Source organism: Centropristis striata, chromosome 7, assembly GCF_030273125.1.
Source record: "Centropristis striata isolate RG_2023a ecotype Rhode Island chromosome 7, C.striata_1.0, whole genome shotgun sequence".
NCBI classification, from domain to species: domain Eukaryota; kingdom Metazoa; phylum Chordata; class Actinopteri; order Perciformes; family Serranidae; genus Centropristis; species Centropristis striata.
The window spans coordinates 27,618,861-27,643,302 of record NC_081523.1 but is presented as its reverse complement, the minus strand read 5'-3'; the positions used below and the strand labels follow the sequence as shown (position 1 = coordinate 27,643,302).

Here is a 24,442-nt window from a genome sequence, read left to right as displayed (position 1 = left end):
CTATGAAAGTGTCTTATATTTATTGTTGCTTGTGACTACTCGCTACTTCGCTGGCTTTTAGAAATGGCAACCAGGCTTTTTTCAGGGGCGAAAAATGGCCCTGCTCTTCGACGGAAATCTGTGAGGAAACAATGTCAGAATATAGATGGAAACAGAGTGTAACAAGATGGCAACTCGAAAATTTCGTCTGGGGAAATTCTGAAAGGGCCAGGGAGGCTACTGCCGGTGTGTGTACACTATGATGAGATTCTTCAGAGATTTCAAACAATTAATACTAGTAATGTTATGATACTATATTATATACAAGGAGCACACCTACAACAAGCATTCCTTTTCAAGTATTTATTTATACAGCAACCTATGCCCTTTAACCTCAAAATGTGTGTGTGTATGTGAAACATGTGTATCTGGAGTGTGTGCGCTTACGCGCACATTTGTTTGTGTGTGTAACTAAAATCACATAAAGTTACCTGTGTGTGTGTGTGTGTGTGTGTGTGTGTGTGTGTGTGTGTGTGTGTGTGTGTGTGTGTGTGTGCGTGCGTGCGTGCGTGTATCTGTAACTGTAATCAAAGCATCAAAGGCTTTGGGGTCGACCAATCAGAGCAGAGCAATCAACAGAATTAACAGCTGTGGAATCTTCTAGCACAGTGACAGCAGCCAGAGGTGGACAGACTGGAATTTCTGGCCTCGAACAAAAAGCATTTTTGGCAAAACCATAATACCTATCATTGATCCGACTTCACTTTGAGTGTCCTCAATTCTTCCTGAACAGCTACATATGTTTTTTTGTGAAAAAATGAAGAAATAGCTTTGTAAGAGCGATCTGAAAAACTGTTAAATATGCTTTCCTACAGAAATCTTCCTTGCGTTTTTAATATGGCTGTCAATGAGGCTGTTTGTGGCGCATCTGTGCGTCCTACGCCCAAACTATAACTCTGACAGCTTTACCAGAGGATTGTGAGTGAGAAGACAAATTTTCCTACGTTTCTATGTATAAATTATTTCTGTAGAGTGGAATTTGCGGCCTGGAGCGCAGTTTTCAAATTTATTTTTTGACAATTTTTTCTCTCCCTCCGCACTCTGGCAATGATGTCACACACTGTGACACGAACATTCCATGCAATACACACCCATTTTAATCTCAGAATTTCTCCAAAAATGATCATGGTCATTGAACAGGGATTGATAAAAAACTGAAAGAAACGTGCATTAATACACCAATACACAATCTCCAATTATTGTTCTTTTTCGCTCATTTTTTTTGGCCGTCCCATTCACATCAATGCAAAATTTTGGGCAGTTCATATTCTGTAGAGAAAAGTAATAGCGCACCGATCCCGATCAAACCACACATTCTGATATATAATTCGTCCTGCAACTCTTGACTTGTAGGACTAGTAGCGGGACGAAATTGTGGCCGGAAGAGGAAGAAGAAAAAATCCACAGTATAACAGTAGTGCTTGGTGCGGTTGCCCCGTGGCCCTAATTATTGCTGATATTAGGCAAAAATGTTTCCAAGAGGTCAGACATAAAGTAGTTACAGGGGAAAGCTTATATGATCTATGCCCTCCACTCCACCCGTCTTCTTCCATGAACCTCTCTCTTTACATGTGTCTATTTGTCTGCCTGTAAAAACTTTTTATTTATAGATAAAGCACATGCTCATTATCCACTCTGACACCTGAGCTGGGATTACGCACAAGTTCACATCATCACCAATGAGTGAAGCTCCTAACTGTAAACACCTTGTCATTATTGCTGACACACACTAAGAATCACCTGAACGGTCACCAGCTCCCTTCTTCTCTCTTCTCTTTTTTCATCAATCTATGCAACACATCACAGGTAAGTGAACCTTGAGCTCTACCTTCTTCACAGAACATGATGCACTTTTTTTTCCAAATTGTTATTCAGGTCTCAAGGTTTGGCTTCTGCTCTGAAAGTGACGGGTGATGTCTGGAGAAGAAGACACTTGTTTCTGTCCGAGATAAAGGATCCTGTCTGACTGTGAGGTGTGTTGATTTTCCCGAGCAGGAAAATGGTTGGGAAGTCCATGATTGCTGGTCTGGTGGTCCTTCTGGTGGCTGCAGTGAGCCTGTTCCTTGGGGTGTTCATGGGCTTGGGGAAGAAAAACACACCTCCCCCCTCGGACTACTTCTACTCAAAGGCTGCTGTGGCTGCTGATGCTGGAAAGTGTTCAGAAGTGGGGAGGTAAGATGACTAAAATCTCCAAACGTGACATACAGTGGTACACTCTGTTTCTGCATGTGTATATGCAAATGCCACCTTCTACTAAATGTATTCTCATGTTCTCAGGGACATTTTGAAGAAAAATGGTTCCGCCGTGGATGCTTCTATCGCTGCCTTACTATGTGTCGGCCTTTTGAACGCTCACAGCATGGGCATCGGAGGAGGGCTCTTCTTTGTAATCTATGACGCGACCACAGGTGAGCTGTGCATCATAAGTTACAACTCCTCAACAAAAGTTAACTGAGCAAAAACACAATCAGCAACCTGTCCTCATTTCCTGCTCAACAGGGAAGGTGGAAACCATTGATGCGAGGGAGACAGCCCCCATGAACGCCACTGAAGATATGTTTGGCAACAACACCAAGCTTTCTCGAACAGGTACTAGCCTTGAGCTGTTGGAACATTTCCCAGGCACAGAGGAGAAAAATATTCACTCAGAGCAGATCTGACTATTGTGTTCTGTAAAGCTGTTGCAGCTACTGTAACTTGACTCTCATGTTGTATCAAAGCTAGAGAGAGATTTAGAGGATAAATATTCTCGTCTCAAATCTGTAAATCCACCAACTCTTTATCTGTCTATCTTCCCTTACACCTGCTGCTAGTTATATACAAATAAAATACTAAATCTGAATGTGTAGAACAATGTATCTATAGATGTCTCAGTGTTTTCTTAGTATCCTGGTCCTCTAGTCAGACAATGAACAGAGAGAAAGAGCTTACCAAATTCAAAATCATCATGATACTGCTGTTTCTGGATGACAGGTGGACTGTCCATAGCCATTCCCGGGGAGATTCGTGGGTACGAGATGGCCCACAAGAGACATGGCAGGCTGCCATGGAAGGACCTGTTTGAGCCCAGCATTGCCTTGGCTCGAGATGGCTTTCCTATAGGAAAAGCTCTGGCTCATGCCATCTACAAGAGCAGAGATTCCATTCAAGGAGACGCCAACATGTGGTGAGGGTCAAGAGTCTTAAATTAAGCAGCAGCAACAGTAGTTTGATGTTTTGGGAAATACTGCTATTATATTTTTTTTTGCTGAGAGTTAGATGAGAAAATTGATACAACTCATGCTTATACATTAGATTTGATACTACTGCCAGGCGAAAAACTTAGATTAGCACAAAGAGGGGAAACACTTAGCCAAGATCTGTCCCAAGGTTAAAATAAATAAATAAAAACAACAAACAAAAAAAGCTTAATGAATGATGATCATGATTACATTTTAGAAGTGTTTTGAGAGATTTTTTGTTAATCTTTTACTTTGGACAAAGGCAAGCAAGCTGGTTCCCCTGGTTCCCATCTTTACGCTAAGCTAAGCTAAACCTCTCCTGGCTACAGCTTCCATGATAGAGTGTGGACACCTGACCCAACACGACAGGACCTGCCCGGACAATAGTATAAAAGTAAACATAGTAAACGTGACATCAACCACTGGTTTGTGGACTACAGTTTTAAAGCCTTAAGTTATTTTGACTGTTTCCATCAAAAGACAACATTTGGACGAGAAGTTGGAGCTGAGGAGGTGGATTCAAAATGAACACCCCGTTATCCTTTGAGTTTCTTTAAGTACAACCAAATGCTAAATAAGACATTTTTAGGAAATTGTTTACCGCAGATGGGCTGCATGGTGGTGTAGTGGTTAGCATTCTTGCCTCACAGCAAGAAGGACGCTGGTTTGACTCCGGCTCTTCTGAGTGGAGTTTGCATGTTCTCCCTGTGTCAGTGTGGGTTCCACGGCTTCCTCGCACAGTCCAAAAAAATGCACCTTGGTTTGACTGATGACAAAAAAATGCCCATAGGTGTGAATGAGAGCGTGATTGTGTGTCTCTATATGTCAGCCCTGTGATAGTCTGGTGACCTGTCCAGGTGTAACCCGCCTCTCGCCCAGTGTCAGCTGGGATTGGCTTCAGCCCCCAGCGACCCGAGTGCGGATAAGCGGCTAAGGATAATGAATGAAAGAATGAATGTTTACTGCAGAGTTGCCCCCTGCTGGCCATTAGAGGTTGCAGGTTAAAGGCACTTAACATATGTTTCTGCCTGCCATTCCACAGCTTCAACAGCTCCCCCATATAAATAGAAGTATGCAACCTGAGCTACACAAACTCAGTTGTTGAGCTTATATTACTGCATCAGGCTGGAGTTGGTTTGGACAGAAAAGAAACAAATGCCCGTCAACTTTGGATTTGGCTCCATTACTACTCTCCCGGCCTTGGGTTGGTTCGGACAGAAAGTGTCTGTAATGGCACACTATTCAATGCATGGATTATAAGAATTGGATATTGGATTTAAAGATGGCTGCCAATAATTGTAATGAAAATTGCTTTTATCACATTAAATAGACTGACATGTATCAATCTTCTCAATTAACTCTGCCTGTCCCTCAGATAGAGGTTTGTTGCCGTCTGCCACAGTGGCCTTTTTAAGCTACGACTCAGGGGCACCAAAGCAAAACAAATTCTACTAGTAATAGCTTTAAATCTCTACAGATTTCAACGCCTCTACAATTTAACTGTTTTTTCTCCTTTTTCTTTTATCATCTTCCAGTGAGGTGTTTTGTGATTCTCAAAAAAATATACTGAAGGAAAATGATATTATTAGATTTCCAAAGCTGGCCGACACATACCAAAGAATAGCAGAAGAGGGGCCTGATGTGTTTTATAATGGCTCAATGGCACGGAGCATCGTCGAGGACATCCAGGCGGCAGGTCTTATATTGTTTTCTTTCTAACTACACTGTTGACTTTGAAGATAGTTTAACTGCACTTTACAGAACTCAAACGATTAATTAATTCTTATAAGACTTAATGGAAATGCCACAATTTTTGGCAATCCTTAAATTGAGCATCATTCCTCATTTTAAATTCACCCTGACACTTCTGTGCTCCTTCCAGGAGGGATTATCACCCTGGATGATTTGTTGGAGTACCAGCCTGTGCTGAACGAGAACCCTCTCAAGCTGAACGTTGGGGAATACACCATGCATGTCCCAGACGCCCCCTCCAGTGGCCCTGTGCTGGCACTCATACTCAACATAGTGGATGGTGAGCAGCCTGGCCAAGTGCTTGTGCAGCCATGTGGAAGAAAGGATGTCAGGTTTCCCCAGGTCGTCCCTGGAATGTTTCTCCGCCTGTTTTGGAAGCAGAAAACAGAGCTGCGACTCAGTTCTGCTTGCCAAATTTAATTCACCATCAACACCCCATCTGCTCAGGCAGAGAATCTTTAGTCATGCTTTAAATAAAAAGTGGCATCATTAATTTCAAATGAAGGATACGATTTAATGTGTTCATATATAAATCTGGAGGAACACTGTCCAATATTCATATTGCTGAAAGCGATCGTGCTGCTGAATTGAGAGTTCACAGTTTAATGACCTGCCACTGACTGAAATGGGTTTGTAGCAACAATGATGGAGAAGACTCATTACCTGATTAGGCAGAGAAAATGTGATTCTTCATGGACTGCAGACATGTTTTTCCTGTGGATATTTTGCAGGGTACAACTTCTCAGACACAAGTGTGTCTACAGCAGAGAAAAAGACTCTGACGTACCATCGAATCGTGGAGGCTTTTCGTTTTGCTTATGCCAAGAGGAGCAGACTCGGGGACCCACGTTATCTCAATATTACTGATGTAAGCCTTCATGTTATTATTATTATTATTATTATTATCATTATTATGCGGCAGAGCCATGGTGGATTGTCAAATAACAAACCCCTGGGCATAGACATGCAAAAGGCCCCACCACCTGACTTTGTAGATGTGTAACCCCTTTTTGTTGTTGTCTCTTTGTGGTTGTTTTAGATCAATTTGTAATTTCTTTGGTCTGTGTTAAGTTGTTTCGTGTATCTTTGTTGTTGCCTTGTTTAGCCTCTTTTTGGTCTTGTTTTCTTTTTATTTATTGTTGTTACGCATCTCTCTAATCATTTTGTGTCTTTGTATTTTTTTTAATAGTTATTTTTCGTCTGTGGTTCTTTCCCCCCATTATTGTAGTCTTTTTCACATCTGTCGCTTTGTAGTAGCTTTGTGTCCTTGTAATTATTTGGCTCTTTTTTATAGTTATGTTTCTCTTTTGGTCTTGCAGCTGCTTCGCATCTCTTTGCTGTTTTTTTGGTCTCTGTAAGTCTTTTTGCATGTCTTTGCTGTTGGTTTGTTTCTTTGTGGCCATTTTGACTCTTTTCCTGGTTGCTACAACTACATCTTTCTTTGAACAACATCTTTTCGGGGGAGGGGGGTACTCAGTATGATCACAACTTTCTCCTGGTAGCCAATGTGCAGCTCTACAGGGGCAGCATGTGTATTTAGTTGGATTTTCTGTGTTATTACAAAGTCCAGGACATGTGCTCTGCTGCTGTTTACCATTTATGATCGTCATGACATACTGTTGTGAACTTCTACTGACTGTTATTGCTCTCCTCAGCTCATCCTAAACATGACCTCAGACTATTTTGCTGACGGCATAAGGAGTAAAATCACAGACGACACCACTCACCCAGACAGCTACTATGAGCCAGACTATTTTGTCCCAGACAACCACGGGACGGCTCACCTGTCAGTCATAGCTGAGGATGGAAGCGCTGTGGCAGCTACCAGCACCATTAACCTATAGTAAGAAGTCTTTCCTTCAGAATAAAACATTTCCTGAACCGGTTTCTCATCAGCTGATAATAACTGGTGATTTTATGCTTTGTATCGCTCATTCAAAAGCTGTTTTATGTCCCCAGTTTTGGTTCCAAAGTCATGTCTCGATCAACTGGAATAATTTTCAACGATGAAATGGACGACTTCAGCTCTCCGTACATGACCAATGGGTTTGGAATCCCTCCTTCACCGAACAATTTCATTCAACCAGGTGTGGCTGGACTGAATTATCACATTTGTATTAGCTACACCAATCCCCTTGTTTAGGTTATGACTTTTAGACACATGTCTTCCTTGATGGATAGCAGTGGTTCTCTAAATTAAGCCACAACACAAAGAGGATGACCCTTTCTCTAGTGAGGATGATGCAGAGGTGATGCTTTCACTTGTTCCTACATTTGTCATTGTCAGGATCTCTGATAGCTGTAGCTCACTACCAGCATCCTCCTCCAACATTTTAAAGCAATAAGCTCCTATTTCCAACCTCCCACTGTGGCTCACTGCTGTTCTTTGGTTTGTTTACACTCATTTTAAATATGTGTCACATTATTGTGGCAGTTTGAAGCTGTTACAATGTTGCATGTGGACCATTAAACCATAAGGTATAAAGTAAACATTTATCCATTAAGCAGCCGTAGCCACATTCCGTTTATGTGTTGCAGGCAAGAGGCCGCTGTCTTCCATGTGTCCTACTATCATCTTTGACAAAGAAAACAAAGTGAAAATGGTTGTAGGAGCGTCCGGGGGCACAAAAATCACCACAGCTACTGCCTTAGTAAGTCTGATTCATTCTCACACATCGCCTCTACCCCACAAACACAGTCAGTTGTGTGAAAAATAAAGGCTTGTTTTTTCTGGCTGAAACAGGTCATCCTGAACTCCTTGTTCTTCAACTATGATCTAAAGAAAGCAGTGACTGAGCCACGAGTTCACAATCAGCTCAACCCGAATATGACAGTAGTGGAGCAGGGCTTTGAAAAGGTGGGTCACACACTGAGGTGTATGATGTAAAACAAAAATAAGTACTTATTTTAATAAAAAACACAGTATTTTACAAAGCATACAACGTGATTTTTGACAGATTTCCTTCCACACAGACAACCATTTATTTTTAATTCATGTTCGTATAAAAATTTAAATTGTAAATACTTAAAACTTGGGATATAATGCCGTCATGTTTGCCTAAAGTCGCTGAGATTGTATCCCTTCATCGAGATGCACACATGTGAAATATCACAGGGAGATGGTCATTTAAAGAAATGGGTAATATGTAAACAAGACTACAGTAAGAGTCTACAGCCATGCCAGCTGCTGTTTAGGCTAAATGCTAAAGTCAGTATGCTAACATGCTCACAATGAAAATGCTATGGTGCATGCTAAGCTGGTAATGTTTACCATATTGGAGTGTTGGCATACAATCATTTTCTACCGTGATTCAGAAGAAGTTTGTATTTACAAAAAGAAAAGTTTATCAGTTTGAACATGAAACTCTTTAAACTCTCCTGCGCAGAGGGAGGAAGCGTTACAATTAGGCCAAAGATTTATTTGAGCCAATGGCTAAAATTCATGTTTGAGCCTTCATCTGACAGGTAAATCTTCTAGTTTCTGCAATTGTGCTTGCTTAGAATGTGGCTGAAACACAACTGAAACTACATCAGTCTGAAAGAACAAAAAGTCATTTGGGTCTAACCCGAGGATTCATCCTCTGGGCACTACGATCAGTATACTTTTTTAATTACAACTACAGTTGGCAATAATAATAAATAAAAACCCAAGTGAGCTATTTCTTTTATATATTACCCATCTTGACCAAGTTTAAGACTGAAGTTGATTTGGGGATTTACAATAATTCCACACTTGTGGCATACATTAGAAAACAATAAGAAATGTTAAAGGTACTATGTGCAAATTTCAGAAATCCTTGTTTTTAATGACATCCTGGACATTGGCCAAAACAATGAGATGACATACATGAGACTGATAGACTTAAAAAAAACATTAGTATTTGTATTTGGACCATTGGCTCCATGATACTAACTAGCTTGCTGTTTGCAAATTACTTTATCAACTATAAAGCAGCCATCACCAGATCCATGCTGAGTAGCTAAGCTACAGCTAGCTGGCTGCCCTTAGCTTTGATCAGCTACAGTTGGCTGTTCCTGCCTTGCATCCCTTTTGGCTAGTAGAAAGAAAGTCTTAGTTATACACATGCTCTGGACCGTTACATTGTTTTTTTGTTGGATAAAATCAACACCATTTGTTGTAATACTCAGGTCATTGTTAGCTAGTGTAGTAATTTAGCAAGCTAGCATATATACTTACATACCTGTATACTAGTATTTAGCTAGCAAGGAGGTAAGCTAACACCCTGTTGCATTGTCGGGGCACTGAAGAGAAGCGTGGATAAATTGCTAGCCAAACTAGCTCGAGTGCTTTGCAAAGAAATCAGTCTGCAGGCAACCAAGAAAGTTGGGGAAGGTTTCAGTTTTTAAGTTATGCTTCAATGCGTTCACACATTACACACAATATATACCAAAATATATGGCACAATGTAACACTACTAATAAATGTTAATTGCTTCACATAGTACCTTTAATCTTGCACAATGCATAATAAATGACTATAATTTATTGACCTCTATCATGTACCAGTCCCACCTTAACTTCTTACTAAACACTTTCTGTTTGTGTGTGTAATGATGATACCGTGACAGAGTGTTCTGGAGGGTCTGGTCCAGAAGAACCACGTAACGCAGCTGCTGCCAACTCCAGACTCCGTGGTCCAAGCGGTGGTGCGGCAGGGAGAGCGCCTCTGTGCAGAGTCTGACCCCAGGAAAGGCGGCTATCCAGCAGGATACTGACCGTGACTTCAGGACCTTCCATGTTCCTCTCAGTCTGGAAAGTCTCCTCAAAGACACTCGGACAGAGCCACAATACAAAAGGTGCCTGCACTGAAGACTCAAGCAGTGTTTTAAGCTATGGAGACACAGCCACCACTTAACTCAAGCATGGAAAATGACTCCATTCCAAAACCTCTTTTACTCAAACTCAACTATTCAGCATTACATTTCATTCTCTGGCATTATTTTTGAGTTTTGAAGTAAACTAAGAGGTTGCACCTGGTTCGACTCCTGTATCATCACTACTGGGTACTGGTGATGTTTTGGGGAAGCCCCAAACACCATCTTCTTTATATAATAAACTTATTTTTCTGTATGACACAGTATCCAACAGATTAAAAACAAGTAAGTACCAAAAATTAGGCAAATAAAGGAAATGTAATTAGGATTCATCACCATGTATTTTAGGTAAGAATCTGAGTGGTTGTAGGTTGTCCATGTAGTACTTTCATTTATTATACTGTCTAAGGAAAAAGCTATTGTGAATAATCGGACAATCTGTCTGAGAAGGGGGGGGTGGGGTAGGGGTGGGGGTCATTATGTCAAACTGGTGAAAAACCACCAATTAAAAACTAGACCTATACCAATTAAAAATAAGGACACCTCAGGTTGTTTGCCTGTTCTACCTAAATCTTTCTCCAGGTGTAAGCTGATCCTGAAACGAACATTATTTAGAGGAAACTGACCGTGTTGTTTTCTACCGTGACTCGATAGTGAAACTATTACTTTTGAATTGTAAATGTTTAATATCGAGTAGAGGTTAAGTGAATGTATAGTGTATTCTGAAAAATACATTTGCAGATATATTTTTCTAAACATGCATTGTTCTTATGCCATGTTTGTTGCCATGCTTGTTATTAAACATTTTGAACAAAGATGTTATATTTTACCATACGGACCCTCTCTGGGTGTGCTGTTTTTGTAACTGGAATATTAGGCCTGAAAGCTCTATATATTAACTTTTTATTATTAAGTTTGTGGCTAGCCAGATTATGTTGTGGTACAACCCAAATTCCAAAAAAGTTGGTAAGTTGTGTAAAACGTAAATAAAACAGAATGTGACAATTTGCTAATTATGTTTGACATGTTCAATTGAAAACTGTACAAAGACAACTTATTTAATGTTTTATCATATTGACTTCATTTTTGTAAATATGTACTTATTTTGAATTTGATGCCAGCAACACGTTCCAGAATAGTTGGGACAGGGGCAACTAAAGACTGGGAGAGTTGTGGAACTAAAAAAAAAACGCAACCATTTTCACAGATAAACAGGTTAACTTGCAACAGGTGATAGTATCATTAGCACTGCATTAAAAGCGACATGATTGTATAAAGGACATTACTACAGGGGCTCGGAAACTCTTCAGAAGTCTGTTGTCGGTAAACACAGTTTATCGCTGCATCTACATATGCACATTAAGACTCTACAATGCAAAGAGAAAGCCAGATATCAACAACATCCAGAAACACCGCCAACTTCTCTGGGCCTGAGCTCATCTGGGAAGTGCATTGTTTTTGGAAATCATGGACATCATGTACTGTGTGTTTAAGAGGAAAAGGACCATCCAGATTGTTACCACCACAAAGTTAAAAACCCTGCATTGGTGATGGTATGAAGGAGTGTTAGTGCCAATTGCATCATGGGTAACTTGCACATCTGTGAAGCCACCATTTGAGCTGAAAGGTATATACAAGTTTCAGAGCACTATCTGCTGCCATCCAATGTACTTTACGGGGACATCCCTGCTTATTTTCAGCAAGCCACATTCTGCATGTGTTACAACAGCATGGCGTAAAGGAAAAGAGTGGAGGTACTAGTCTGGCTTGTCTGCAGTCCAGATCTGACTTGAAAATGTGTGGTGCATTATCAAGCGAAAATACAACGCTGAGTGTTGTTAAAAGAAAATTTGATGTAACAAAATGGTAAACATACCCCTGTCCCAACTTTTTTGGAATGTGTTGCAGGTATCAAATTTCAAATGAGTGAACATTAAATGTATTTTTATTTTATTTTATTTTTTTAGAGTTGACTGAATATATGTCAAAAAGGATTAGCAAATAATTGCACTTTTTTTTAATAATGTTTCAGAAAACTTCTTTGAAAAAAAGGGTTGTAAATACATTAAATCCAGGGCACATACAGCAAAAACAAAAAAGTAGCTGGCACAATGAATGTTCAGCATATTTACCTGATTAATGACTGAAAAGATTAATCAGTCCGAAAATTTGTTTTCAATTTATTTTGCCGAACCTATTAATCAATTCACTGCTCCAGCACTAACACGCTTAAGGACTGAGGTTCAATTACGGTCAGTGGAGGTAAACAAAACGTGTGCAGGACTCAGGACCCCTGAAGAGGCTGACCCTGTTTTACTTTCACTGTCCAGTGAGTTTCAATCAGTATTCAGCAAATAGCTCCATTCATGTGTGCTCTGTGAGAAAATGAAAAGCCAAGTAACAGCAGCCTTTGGGTAAAAACCTCAACCTTAGAAATGTCATCTCTTTGTCATTTAGAACTTTTCTGAACTTCTTCTCAGCAAAAATCTGTTTTTTTCCCAGGTATGAAAGAAATTTAATATCTCACAGATGGTAGAATTTTCTCAAACTGTGTAAATTGCTCTGCAGCATTAAATGCAATTTGTAACCAGCAGCATCAAATTCAAAAAGAAAGCCTTCTGCTGTAAAAGGTTCTGTGCAACATGATGGATAATAATGAATGGCTCGAATCTTAAGACTTTTTAGTTGACAGCAGAAATGGAGCGCCATACACTACACTGTTAACACACACATTCCTTTTATAGTGTGTGCTGAAGGGCATGCTCTGCTTGTTGTAATCAAGATAAACGTGTAAATACAGGTAGCATATGGCCCCGTGCCTGAAGCCACATCACAACAAGCACCAGTTGTATAGCAAGACTATTTACATAGGACACAGGCCTGCTTTTACTACGCACCACTGTAATCCATCTGTTTATACGTTAAATGACATGAAGCCAAACATGGCACTTTAACTCAGGCAACAGGAACTTTCAGGAGGCCTGCACAGATGGTTAATGGGACACAGAGAGAGAGAGAGACTTCCTGTCAACTGAAGGCTTCAATACATACACCCTATTGTAGAGATTCTTGTGCAGCAAGATATGGACACCTTTAGATACTACTGAAAGTACAACTCCACCACAGAGATGTCCCCACTACAGAGACAATTATTCCTATACTTAAACTGAAACAAGTTGTTTATTTTCTTGAAAGAAGTGCAACAAGTAATTGATTACAGGCCCGTCAGGACACCGAAATGTAATGTTATCGAGCAAAAATCGTGTCAGACGTAAGTGGAATACAGATACAGTATCTGCTGTTATGTCATCTCGGGGTCCATTACATTATAAATGTGATCACGATTTCCAGCTTCATCTGTATTCTCCTGGAGAAATATGAATCATCCGGGCCACTGAAACACATTCATCTTGTAGCTAACTGTGATATTACCCTCATTTATCAAAAAGCGACGGATAAATCGGCACCGGCTGTGACAGCTCCTGATAAACCTTTGGACCACGCCGTCAGAAAGGCATGTTATATCTGTCTGACAAACCTGGACTGTTGCTGTGGTTGAAGTATTACAAAAAACACATGTTGTGTTTATCATGAGGCCATCATTCAAATATGGGAAGGGCAAACAGCTCTGCCAGTAACTCAGTCTTATTTACGACTAGTTTCCTCTCCAATTATTATCCAGGCATTGCGTGCAAAGAGTTTCACAATTACCCAAATATTTACAGACAAAATGATTAAGTGATCACAGAGCAGGACAGAGCTTCATCGCCATCTAGTGGTGAGCTGCAGTGACTCAACTCAGCAGGTAGAGGAGGTGTTGCGTCCTTGTGAGTAGCCGAAATGACTCTTATAGTCGCATGGAGACTGGTGGTGCTGGTGACTGCAGCTCCTGGTCCAGCAGCCGGAAGAGCATGGCACTTTTGTTGCACTGCGAGGTTTGACCCAGAGAGCGGTGGAGCTGAGCCTGCATGTAATGGACGTCCCGCAGCCGCTCCTTACAGCTCAGCTTAGAGAAATACGCAGCTGTTTCATTCAGCGTGTCAACAGCAGAAACCGCCAAATGCAAATCTGCAGAGAGAGAATAAGCAGTGGTGTGTAAATAGAGGTTATGCATCCACACAACACGATGAGATATGGATCAGTGTTCAGCAGGTGGCCCGGGCCTCTAACCTGCTTGCCCTTGGCCGTTTGGCCTGAACCCAGCCACCGCCATCTGACAGCGGGCTGTCAGCAGCAGGGCTCGGCCCTTGTCCATGACCGATCCGTGGGCCAGAACAGGCTCAATGGCTTCATGCAGAACGCTCAGAGCGTGTTCAGGAACACCCAACATCAGCTGCAGCAAGGACAGAAAACAAACAACGCTGATGTTACTTTGCATAACCACCAGCCACACTTCAGAAGAAAAACGCTCTGATGACTTGCATGTATGGGACTAGTGTTTTGGCTGACCTGAGTGAAGGCCAGGTGAAGGATGGTCTCTGAGGCCAGGGACTGTAGGTGGTGCTGTCTAGCCAAAGCCAAGGCCTGCAGGAGGAGAGGAAGAGCTGTGGAGAAGCCAGACGACTCCCAGTGGAGCTCCGCGGTGGAAAGCATAACCCTGTATGAGACATAAACAAGCAGACGAAAAAAAATTGTGGCGCGGCCCGATCCTCAAACATCAAAAATTAAATATTTATGGTAGCCCTAAAATAGGTAAGATGATTCAACTCCACAAATAAAAACCTAAGTCTAGGCGAGTTCACCCTCCGCTGCATTCAAGGACGCATGATATCAGAAATAATGACGTGTCTTTCTACCTGATGACCACCTCTGTACATTTAGTCTTCTCACAGTGCGCCTGCAGCCGCTGTAGGATGCTGTATGCCTCAGTGCTCCGGTTGAGAGCCTTCAGAACTTGAGCTTTCCTGTCAGCAGAGACACAGTTATAGCTATGACACAAATAAACGTATGAGCAGTGGTTAAGACTTGAACTAAAGATCAGCGCCTCGGCATTACCTGTAGAGACCTTCTGTTTTGTTTAAGGCAGAGATGGCTGTGACGAGTGGTTCTGCCAAATGGTATTTCCCTTCGTTCATGTGTCTCTCAAACTGGATTTTCAGATCACACAGCATCCAGAGCTGATTTGGAGATTTAGGTATACAGAACAATTCAGCTTTGCATGTCAACAATCAAAGAATAAAGCAAGCAAGACTCATACCAAATTGCAATCACTAAATATTTGGTCAAAATACATATTGAAACCCACTGTTACAGACAGTTCATGCACCCAAAACTCACTCAAATGTGATTGGTCAACACTTCTAAACGTGACCTTGCTTAAACCATAACCCAATATATCATGTGACATTTCCCAGCTGCTTTCTGTAATTGAAACATTTCTATTTTGATAAGCTGAGACTCTTGATGATTAAGTTTGTTATTCTATGTAACCAAACAAGGTAGTAGCTAAATCCTGCTAATTACATTAGCATAGCACAGCAACTGTCATTTCTATACATATACATATTAGATTAGAGTGAAAGTCAACGATCACAGATTTAAATGTACTAAATTGGAAATATAATGCATTACATTGATGTGAAATAGCAAAAGCAGACAGCCTGACACGAAACAATAAATAAATACATTTAATCTCTATGAAGCACGGAGTGTAAAAACAAACTTGGTGAAATGGACAAGAAAACTGAAATACCGGTGGCTTTTTTTTGGCTATATACTGCATTTCCCCCTGCATTTAGTTAATATTATCCAATAGACAGAAAGAAACATGATCAATTATCATATGGGTTCTATGGAAATTATTTTTTTGGCTTAAAAGGCAAAATATGCAAGATTTTTCTGAAAAACTGTATATAGACTTAACTTTGTATATGAAATAAAAATAATCCCTCTCAATCATCACTGATGAACCAGTACAAGTGTGTTGTAGTGTCTGCAGAGTCCCTGCCTTCTGCCTCAGTTTTTTTTATTTATTTTAATTCTATTTTACTGTGTTTGGGATGCATTGACACAGAAAAAGCCAAGCAACAGTTCTTTGGCTGCCAAATGTGATGCTGCAGGTGGTACACTGGGGTGTGGTCTGGCAACTGGGTGTTAATGTTGATAACAAGGAATACATTCTGCATGATGTGCCTTTGAAAAAGCATCCAATAGAGGTATTGCAACTTTTTAAAAATACAGCCTGACACTTTGCCAACTTGAAAACTTTTCTCAACTTTACTCTTTGTGCAGTTACTGTTCTTTGCCTTTGTAGGGCAGCACTGAATAATACAGTATGGTTGCGAGAACACACCTTGGCATGCTGTGAGTGAGGAGGAAACTGTTCTTTCAGATGCTGGAGAATCTCTGAGACTGCACAGTACAGACCCTGCAACAGAAGCAAACATACATGTTGAACTCTCGCAAGGAGCTGGGAAAAAGACCTGATCAATGTTTATTACCTCCCTGCAGTGCCGGGTCAACGGACTAATGGAAATGCAGCAGCGGGAGCAGAGAGCAGACGGATGAGATCAAATCAAATGTGTTACCTGCTCAGCGTGCAGCTCGGCCAGGTGGCACAGGGCCACGGCGAACGCCTCTGTGTTGTTCTGCTGGACCCCGAAGTTGACTGGCTCCAGACTGCTCATGTTGAGAAGCAGCTGGGCCTGCTGCAGAGCCATGGTGCTGCATGAGGCACGGGCACAGAGAGGACTTAGAGAAAGTGCTGGTCATGCAGACACTTCAGAGTAATTTACTTTTAAACCTAAACTTGTTTTTTATATCTATACTCATAACAAGCTTGTGTCCTAAATATTAAACAATGCATAAGAACATGAGACATTTTGGTAACGCTTTATATTAAGGTCCTTGTAATAACCATGAATTAACAAGTAATAAGGCCCTTGTAAGTCCTTACAAGATGCTTATTAACATTATTGTGTGTTTATAAGCTTATATAAGTGTTAATAATGGCATTACAAACACCCATAACCCACCCATTATGTCTTTGCCATGCCTTTATTAATCTTATTTTGTTTGCTTATTGATATTAAAATATTGATATAATATATATATATTGCTCATCTATTATAAGTTAACTATAAGTTAACTATGCTTTTTGCAACTACCGGATCTAAAGCCAGAACAATGCCTTATTACTTGTTAATTAATGGTTATTAAGGACCTTATTATAAAGCGTTACCGACATTTCCACCATGTTATAGAGAGCTGTTTAACATGAGCACAGTCCACTGTCAGTGACAGTGAACACTACTGACAACTGCATGTCAGGGTTGCGAGCCGAGGAGCTCACCTCTTGCCGTACATCCTCCATATGGATGTAGTTTGAGCCAGGCTGATCTCAATCAGCTCCGACAGACTGTGCTTCCAGTGCAGGATGTCCGTGTCCTTCAGTGCATCCATTAGCTTGTGAGCTGTCTTACCCTGTGTCGCCCCCTGCTGGACCAAAGACTGAATGCCCAGAGATGCCAGGTACTACAGCAGAGAGGATTGATGTCAAAGATTAAACAAATATGCAAGTAAAATGACAGGTGAATGATGGCTCTATGTTGCTTTTATGTGTTTGCTGTGTTTTAATTTGTAATCTTTCCTGTGTGCGATTTTTATATAAGAATACTTAAAGATAAATGGTTCAGGACACAAGTAATGAATAAAAGCCCGAATTTTATGCGTAGAAACAGCTTTATATACTGTATAATTACATTTATATGAAAAACACCTCTGTTATAGTATTTTATTATTGAAAATAAGATTTACTTTCAAATTTTCTGTTAAAGATTTATTTAACAATGTAGCATTTACCTTGTATGAGCCTAATGCCTAGAACTAAGAGTACCGGTATTTTCAAGCATTTCTGTGCATTTTAGAATTATCCAGATGATTTGTAGATTTGCAGCAATGTAGTACAATCAATCAATAAAATTAAAGTGTTTTTTAAATAGGTCTTCCCTACACAACATTATTTCAAATAAAATAACATTCATTAATTACATTTTTTTATGATTTATAAAATATTTCAGTTTCCTTCTCTTTGGAGGCATCTAAAGCCATTAGCAGTAACTGCAGGTGAGATTTTTACTTGTTCTTCAAGTTTGATAGTCTGTAGTCTTTGTCTGCAGAAGAGGATTAGGGCCAAGTAGAATTAAAAAAAATGAAAATGAGCAATATGCACTTCGAGAAAAAAGTCAAAAAGTTGAGAATATAGGTCTTTTTGAGTTGGGTAAAGTAGCATGCAGGCTACAACCTGATTTTCCTCAATACGTCTAATATATGTCTAAAAAGTTCACATAAATGACATAAAAGCAGATTTTCTCAAAACAATAGTTGTATTAGCTACTACCAAGAATAGCTCCTTTGTGAATAGGGGCATTTTGGTTCTACGACACCATGAAATATCGTGGTTATTGCTCATTTTATGACATTGATGAAAATCAGTCTGTATCTTGCAGTCTACCGAACTGTTCGGATAGATGTGCTGTTCCAAAGATGACTTACTGACACAGGAACAACCAATCTGTGAATATCTTTCCAACTTTACCAAACTCAAAAAGTTGACCTTATTGTCGTCATTTCGACTTTTTTCTCTAATGCACAATTTTTTTCTTTTACTTGGCCCTAATCCTCTTCCGTATTTGTCTCTTTGTTCAGCCAAAGTAACAATTTACTCGCAAGGGCAGCAGAGAGAGGAAGAAACAGCACGCCATTCACACACAAGTGAATTGAAGAATAAAGTATTTTTGACAGAGCTGAAGAGCTGATTGATCCAAACAAAACAACAATGCAGAACAAATTTCTGATCTATGTTGTTCATAAGTGGACTTTAAACAGTATTGATCTGTCTGCGGGCTACAGCACAACAAGGTATGAAATAACAACAATAAACCCAGTCTGTAATACTGCAAAATGCAAACTCTTTCATCAGTGGGCCATTATTGCCTCAGTCACCATTATGTTATCTCATTCGGTGAGAGAAAGTAAGTTAACACACATTTATCACAATGAAAATCTTTGAGATTATTATTTAAAGGAAAAGCCACTGCAGACTTGTTCTGATGGCAGTGTGTGAGTGTTTGGCTGAAAATGAAATGCAACAATGTTTAAAATTCAGTCATGAACATATATAATGTTGTCGCTCTGGTAGATTTACGGCACAATTTATTAATTTGACAAATGTTTTAATTCGTTTGCTATGTGATGTTTTAAGGGCCAAAATTAAAAGAACAGCTTTTGTGATGAGTTTTTTCTAACAGAAACCATTGAGGAAATTGAGCCAAAGCAATTAAAAACTAATGATGATAATGAACAGCCAGCCACTTTAATGACTGCATTCTTAGAGCTCATGTTGCACTCACTGGCAGGCAGAAATGGGCAGCCATTTTCACTGAATCCTCAGTTAGCACAGTGCTGTCAGATCCCTTCATCTGTTCCAGTGTGTAGAGCCAACTCTGACGTGGGACACAAATAGACAGGCAGAAATAAACAAAGGCACACTTATTAAAGTCAGACACAATGCAGGACGTAAAATAATAAAAAGTACTTTACCAGACAGTGCTGTAAGCACACGTGATCGTTGGACTCCTGGGCAATACGAATAGCCTCCTGTAGAGCCAGATCAGCCTGCTGACTGAAGAAAAAGAGAGAACAGCTTTATAAGCCATGTTTTATTAAAATACTCTCTCAGCTACCAGCTCTTGTACTCACTAGTGTCCGAAGCGACAGTGCAGGCTCGCCAGGTTGAGAGCAGCATAGCGGAGACTTCGGCCATAACCCTCGTCTCCATTACTCTTTCCTTCATTTCCAGACAAGATGAGGCGGTCAAAATAATGCAGCAGACTGTGGGCGGAGAGGAAGATGTCCTGGACTCTCATGCTGTTCAGGTAGTTTAGGTAATGCTGAGAAGAGAGTAAAAATCACAGAGCTGATAAAGAAGATATCCCCCCCTCTGGTAGACATGTTGACCCTGTGAACCCTACAGCCCGCCGGCAGGTCTTAAAGGCATTTCTTTTTTGAATAACATGACCAAAATTCCACCATTTATCATAGCCAGAAACTGTAAGAACAGAAATGATTGCCACAAATTTCTAACAGTTAATGTGTGGCAGACGCTTCTGTTTGAAAAGGTCTCAGTTTAAAATAGTGATATTTCTTCAAACTCACTTTATTCTTACTTAAACTATTACCAAAAATAAAGCATTTGCATTGACCACATCTTGTAAAAAACATTAAATGCTCAGAACAACTGGGAAGCCATGATTGATCAACATGGGACCAACAGTCGCATGGCAAAAAAAAACAAAACAGTAATTTTTCAACTGAATTTCAGGCTGTTTACACAGAGCAGAGAGGAGAGGACAAGAGATGTGATAAACATTTAAAAATATGTATAGCATGTGGAGTCCCCATTTCTGGTAACACTTGTGGGCATTTGGAAAAACGTTAACCTCGACAGGTTTAATTTTATTCAAATTTTTCTATAATAAATGATCAAACAAATTCAACCTTTTTTCTATGATTTATGGCATTCTGTTTTGTCTATGTTTTACATAGCATCTGTACTGTAATGTACTGTTGTACATTTAGATAAAATCCTGATGCAATGTATATGGGACTTCTAACCATAGCTAATTTGCAGACATTGTCCCTGGTTAGGCTTTTAATAAATAAAACACACAACAATCACGACAATATAGGCATAAAAACGCAGATATAGCAGATACTGACCAGCAGTCACACAAAGAACCACTATAAACAGTACTGCACAAAGACATTTTAAAGTTCTTCTTCTTCTAATCGTAATTGTGCTGCTTCCACAGACGTGCAGGTCTACTTGGGGTTCAGAGGGTTAATATTATAAGGAAAGTTAAGTGAATGGAGCTCACCGCCTCAGCAAAATCTGGGTTAAACTTGAGCATGTTGTTGAGCTCTTCCTGCAGCGCGGCGGGCTTCAGAGCTTTGTTCTCATCGTTCTTCAGAAGATATGCCTGTGGAAAACATTTTCAAATCCCTTTAGCACTTCATAAAGCACATGTAGGTTTGATACAGGATGTATAGGATGGTTACCATTTTACCTGTCGTGTTCAATCTGCTGGTTTGAACAAGATGGTCCTAATTCAGCTAAATTCATTTTGAGCCTTGATTTAAAATACTCACCTGTCTTGCAAGAAAGTATTCTGCTTGTTTCTGTGACAGGGGACCTTTGCTTGGAGTATTGTCATTCCTGGTGAAGAGCCAAAATAAGAAAATTTAACGAAAAAGTCCTTCCTATTGCCGGGCTGTAGAGGATAACAGTTAGGCAAACACAGACAGTAAGTACATTTCACAAACTAGTAGGTGCAGAGGCAAAAAATGACTTGAAAAGCGAGGTTTAAACACATGGATCTCTCCCTTAATAATAGAAGATTTTCCACCAAATCAAATGTTTCAATCCAAGAAAAGCACCACTAACCGAAGCTCTGACTCATGCAGCGGGGTGTCCAGCTCCTCCCTGTCTATCCTGTCCCCTACAGTGTCCTCAGTGCTGGTGAGGTCCATGTCAGAGTCGTCAGCCACCAGCACTGGTAAAGCCACCTGCCCGTCGGTAGGCTTGGCGAAGTGACTGTGGTAGTAGTGCTGCAAGGACTTGTACAGCTTGTAGACCTGACTGAAAGACAGCTTGTTGTAGGCCAGAAGCATGTGTCTCATAAAAAGACCTACAAAACAAGGGAGACATACATTAATGCAAGTCTTCTTCATGAGAACATTAACATAGATGTTTCAGGACTTCCAATCAGACTTTAAAATGTCCAGTTAAGTGTACTACTCACCCACAACACTGGTTTTATAGGCCTCTGAATCAAATGCAGTGAATGGAAGAGTTGAAAAGAAGTTCTCCATGTCTTTCAGCTCTCCATCTGCCATTTCATGCAGCCTTTGAAAAAAAACCCAGCATAAGCGACTAGACTTGTCACTTTTTTTTAATCACTTTATTTTCATCGATTTTTCCTTTTCAATAAAATGAAATGTATACAAAACCGTATAACAAACACACAACATCAACCCATGCTCAGTCTGGATTGCCTTGTCTCTACAGATTGTTCCTGACAAATCAGTATTTCAGTCGTCATTCTGTTGTTGATTCGCTAACATTGTCCCTTTCTGCCATTTCTCCCAACATCGTTCGCCTTGAACTCTTATCTTATGAGCCAACTGCTCCATGACTTATACTCCAATCATTATTTTCAGCAACTTCTTGTGTTGGTGGATCTGGTCTGTACCATCACTTCATGATGGCATTTTTTATCTGCTGCTAACACGAATTTGAACAAATATCTGTCATCACATGACACAGTATTACCAAAATACAAGATAATATGTGACGTAGTTAATTGTACCCCAGAATTTAACAATAACCAGATTAACATTCACCTAATATTGTACAATGTCAGGACAAAGCCAAAATACAGCCAATACACCAAGTTTTTTTTTCTCCATTTCTCTTTAACATATAATGTGTATTTACATTTCTCTCCATTATTTGCTGGTATAATGTCAATATAACTTTATATTTCTTTGAATTGCAGGTTCCAATTGTGATAATACATTGTCTGTGACCGGTTATTGTTATAACAATAACAAGCACTAGTATTGTATCTGTAGCTGTGATCGACAAAAAGCTACATTACAATAATGTGGTATAATTTCCTGAACTTAGGAGACCGTGACAGCACCGTAATTAAGCAGTAGTGAACTTAATATTGATTCATAATATAGTTTAATGTCTCCTGCTACTGAGTATATAAATACAGTTTCAGATTGAAGCAGCTACCTGAGTTTGACGGCATATGCAGTCTGAGGACAGCACTCCTCCACAGTCTTCAGGAACTGGCCGAGGGTCAGGTCTGGACCCTGGTGACACGAAAAATACAACGAATGAACCACCTGCTACAACACAGCGGTATGCAAGATATATATCGTCACACTGTTAAAATAATCGCCTAACTCATTTTTTCAAGTTTTGCAGGAAACACAAAAAACTTCACCAAAAGTGTAACATATGACATTAATTGATCATTTCACTCAAAAAGGATGTAACAAAGGATGGCTATTGTCATAGTAATAACACTGTGTGTAAATTATGTAACTTAAGAGAAATAAATGACTTAGGCAATTTTTTGTAAATGCCTTTGTGACTTAAGCAATATATGGTAACACTTTATTTTGAAGGTGCCTACATAAGAGTCACACAAGCCTGTCAGAAACATGACATGACAAGTATCATGAGCATTAATGTTACTTCAAAGTGTCATTAATGTTCATGACACATCCCATGTCATGTTTATGACACACTCATGTCACTCTTATGTAGATACCTTCAAAATAACGTGTTACCAATATTAGTGTCAACAATAAAACACTGATAAAATAAACTGATAACTAAACAATCTCCCTCTAGCTCTTCTTTGCTGGGTTCTTATCTGATGCCTATGAATGTGGCAAATTGTCAAAGAAGTGATGATCTTAAAGGGGTAAAATCACATGATCTGATCAACTGAGGCTGTAGGTGATTTTACCATAGGTGGCTGGCGTCATGAGGAGATGATTTAGGCAATAAAAAACTATTTTGACAAAAAATGACTTTATTATTTTAACAGTGTGACGCTATGTTAATAAAACCAACCTGCTGCAACGGTAGGATGAGTTTGTTCAGTCGTCTTCTTTCTGGTAGTGAGATTTTGGATGCAGTCATGTCGTAAAGCAGCGCCAGGACGGAGATTTTATACGGAGTCACCCAGTCTTTGATACCGAACACGTTAGCATGGACCACCCCGTTCGTCATCATAGGGTTGAAATACAAACTTTCATGCACACTCGCCATTTTGACAGCTTGCGTTAGGCTACAATGGAGAAAGTCGCAATTTTGTGGTGCACTGGATCAGCATTAAGTTGGCGGAAAGAGAAGTTAAAGACAGCCAGCAGCCGCTGTTAACCACAGGCAACAGCAACTAGCTCACTAGCTAGCGTAGCAAGTTTATTAAATTTAAGTAAAGTCCCGAGAAGACTGCAATAATACATCAACCATTCGTCTCAACTAGTTTGCAGATAAGGTATCTTACTGACAGTGAATGCTCACTTCGGTCTTGTCAGGTATTTTGGAGTATTTCAAACATGTTGACAGCCGCTTTGTTTTCAAACCGCCCTCCTTCTGTCCCCTGAAAAATACGTCATAGAGACAGTCTTTTTTTTTCTTCATTGAACTTTATTTCACGCTTCAAGAGTAGAATGACAAAAACAACAACAAAGAAATAAAAAAATAATAAACGCATTGAAATATGGACTTTCTGCATGCAAATGTCGACACTGCGAGCGATTTAAACACGCTATTCCAGTAGTCACGGTGAGTATAACTATACTTTGAAGGTCTTCACCGGAAGTGGATGATGCTATTCTGCCTGTCTTTACTACGGTAGCTAAACCCCGTGTTTTTGTGGGCATGCTGATGAAACTTTGAACCATAATGTTTTTTGAATGTAATGTCACAATGCAATTTTGGTCGGACTTGTGTTCTCATGTCTGACATGTTAACATGTCATACTGATTTTCCCTAAAAGATGTTATATG

General features: G+C 39.9%; 2 protein-coding genes across 2 annotated transcripts; one reads left to right on the top strand and one right to left on the bottom strand.

Moving 5' to 3' along the window:
- The first annotated feature begins 2,038 nt into the window (after positions 1-2,038).
- ggt1a (gamma-glutamyltransferase 1a) lies at positions 2,039-9,748 on the top strand. Its single transcript, XM_059337547.1, has 12 exons — positions 2,039-2,211; positions 2,317-2,447; positions 2,539-2,628; positions 3,013-3,205; positions 4,796-4,956; positions 5,143-5,292; positions 5,744-5,880; positions 6,668-6,855; positions 6,972-7,099; positions 7,551-7,663; positions 7,756-7,869; positions 9,602-9,748. The coding sequence occupies exons 1-12, from the start codon at positions 2,039-2,041 to the stop codon at positions 9,746-9,748; spliced, it is 1,725 nt and encodes a 574-aa protein (XP_059193530.1).
- Positions 9,749-11,785: 2,037 nt separating this feature from the next.
- anapc5 (anaphase promoting complex subunit 5) lies at positions 11,786-24,032 on the bottom strand. The gene is made up of 17 exons (XM_059337862.1): positions 23,502-24,032; positions 22,650-22,729; positions 21,649-21,752; positions 21,291-21,534; positions 20,996-21,062; positions 20,725-20,826; positions 19,547-19,737; positions 19,388-19,469; positions 19,198-19,290; positions 17,139-17,320; positions 16,375-16,510; positions 16,140-16,214; positions 14,843-14,964; positions 14,644-14,751; positions 14,297-14,444; positions 14,018-14,180; positions 11,786-13,915 (listed from the first exon to the last, which is right to left on the bottom strand). The coding sequence occupies exons 1-17, from the start codon at positions 23,697-23,699 to the stop codon at positions 13,695-13,697; spliced, it is 2,316 nt and encodes a 771-aa protein (XP_059193845.1). The 5' UTR covers positions 23,700-24,032; the 3' UTR covers positions 11,786-13,694.
- Between the last annotated feature and the right edge of the window lie 410 nt (positions 24,033-24,442).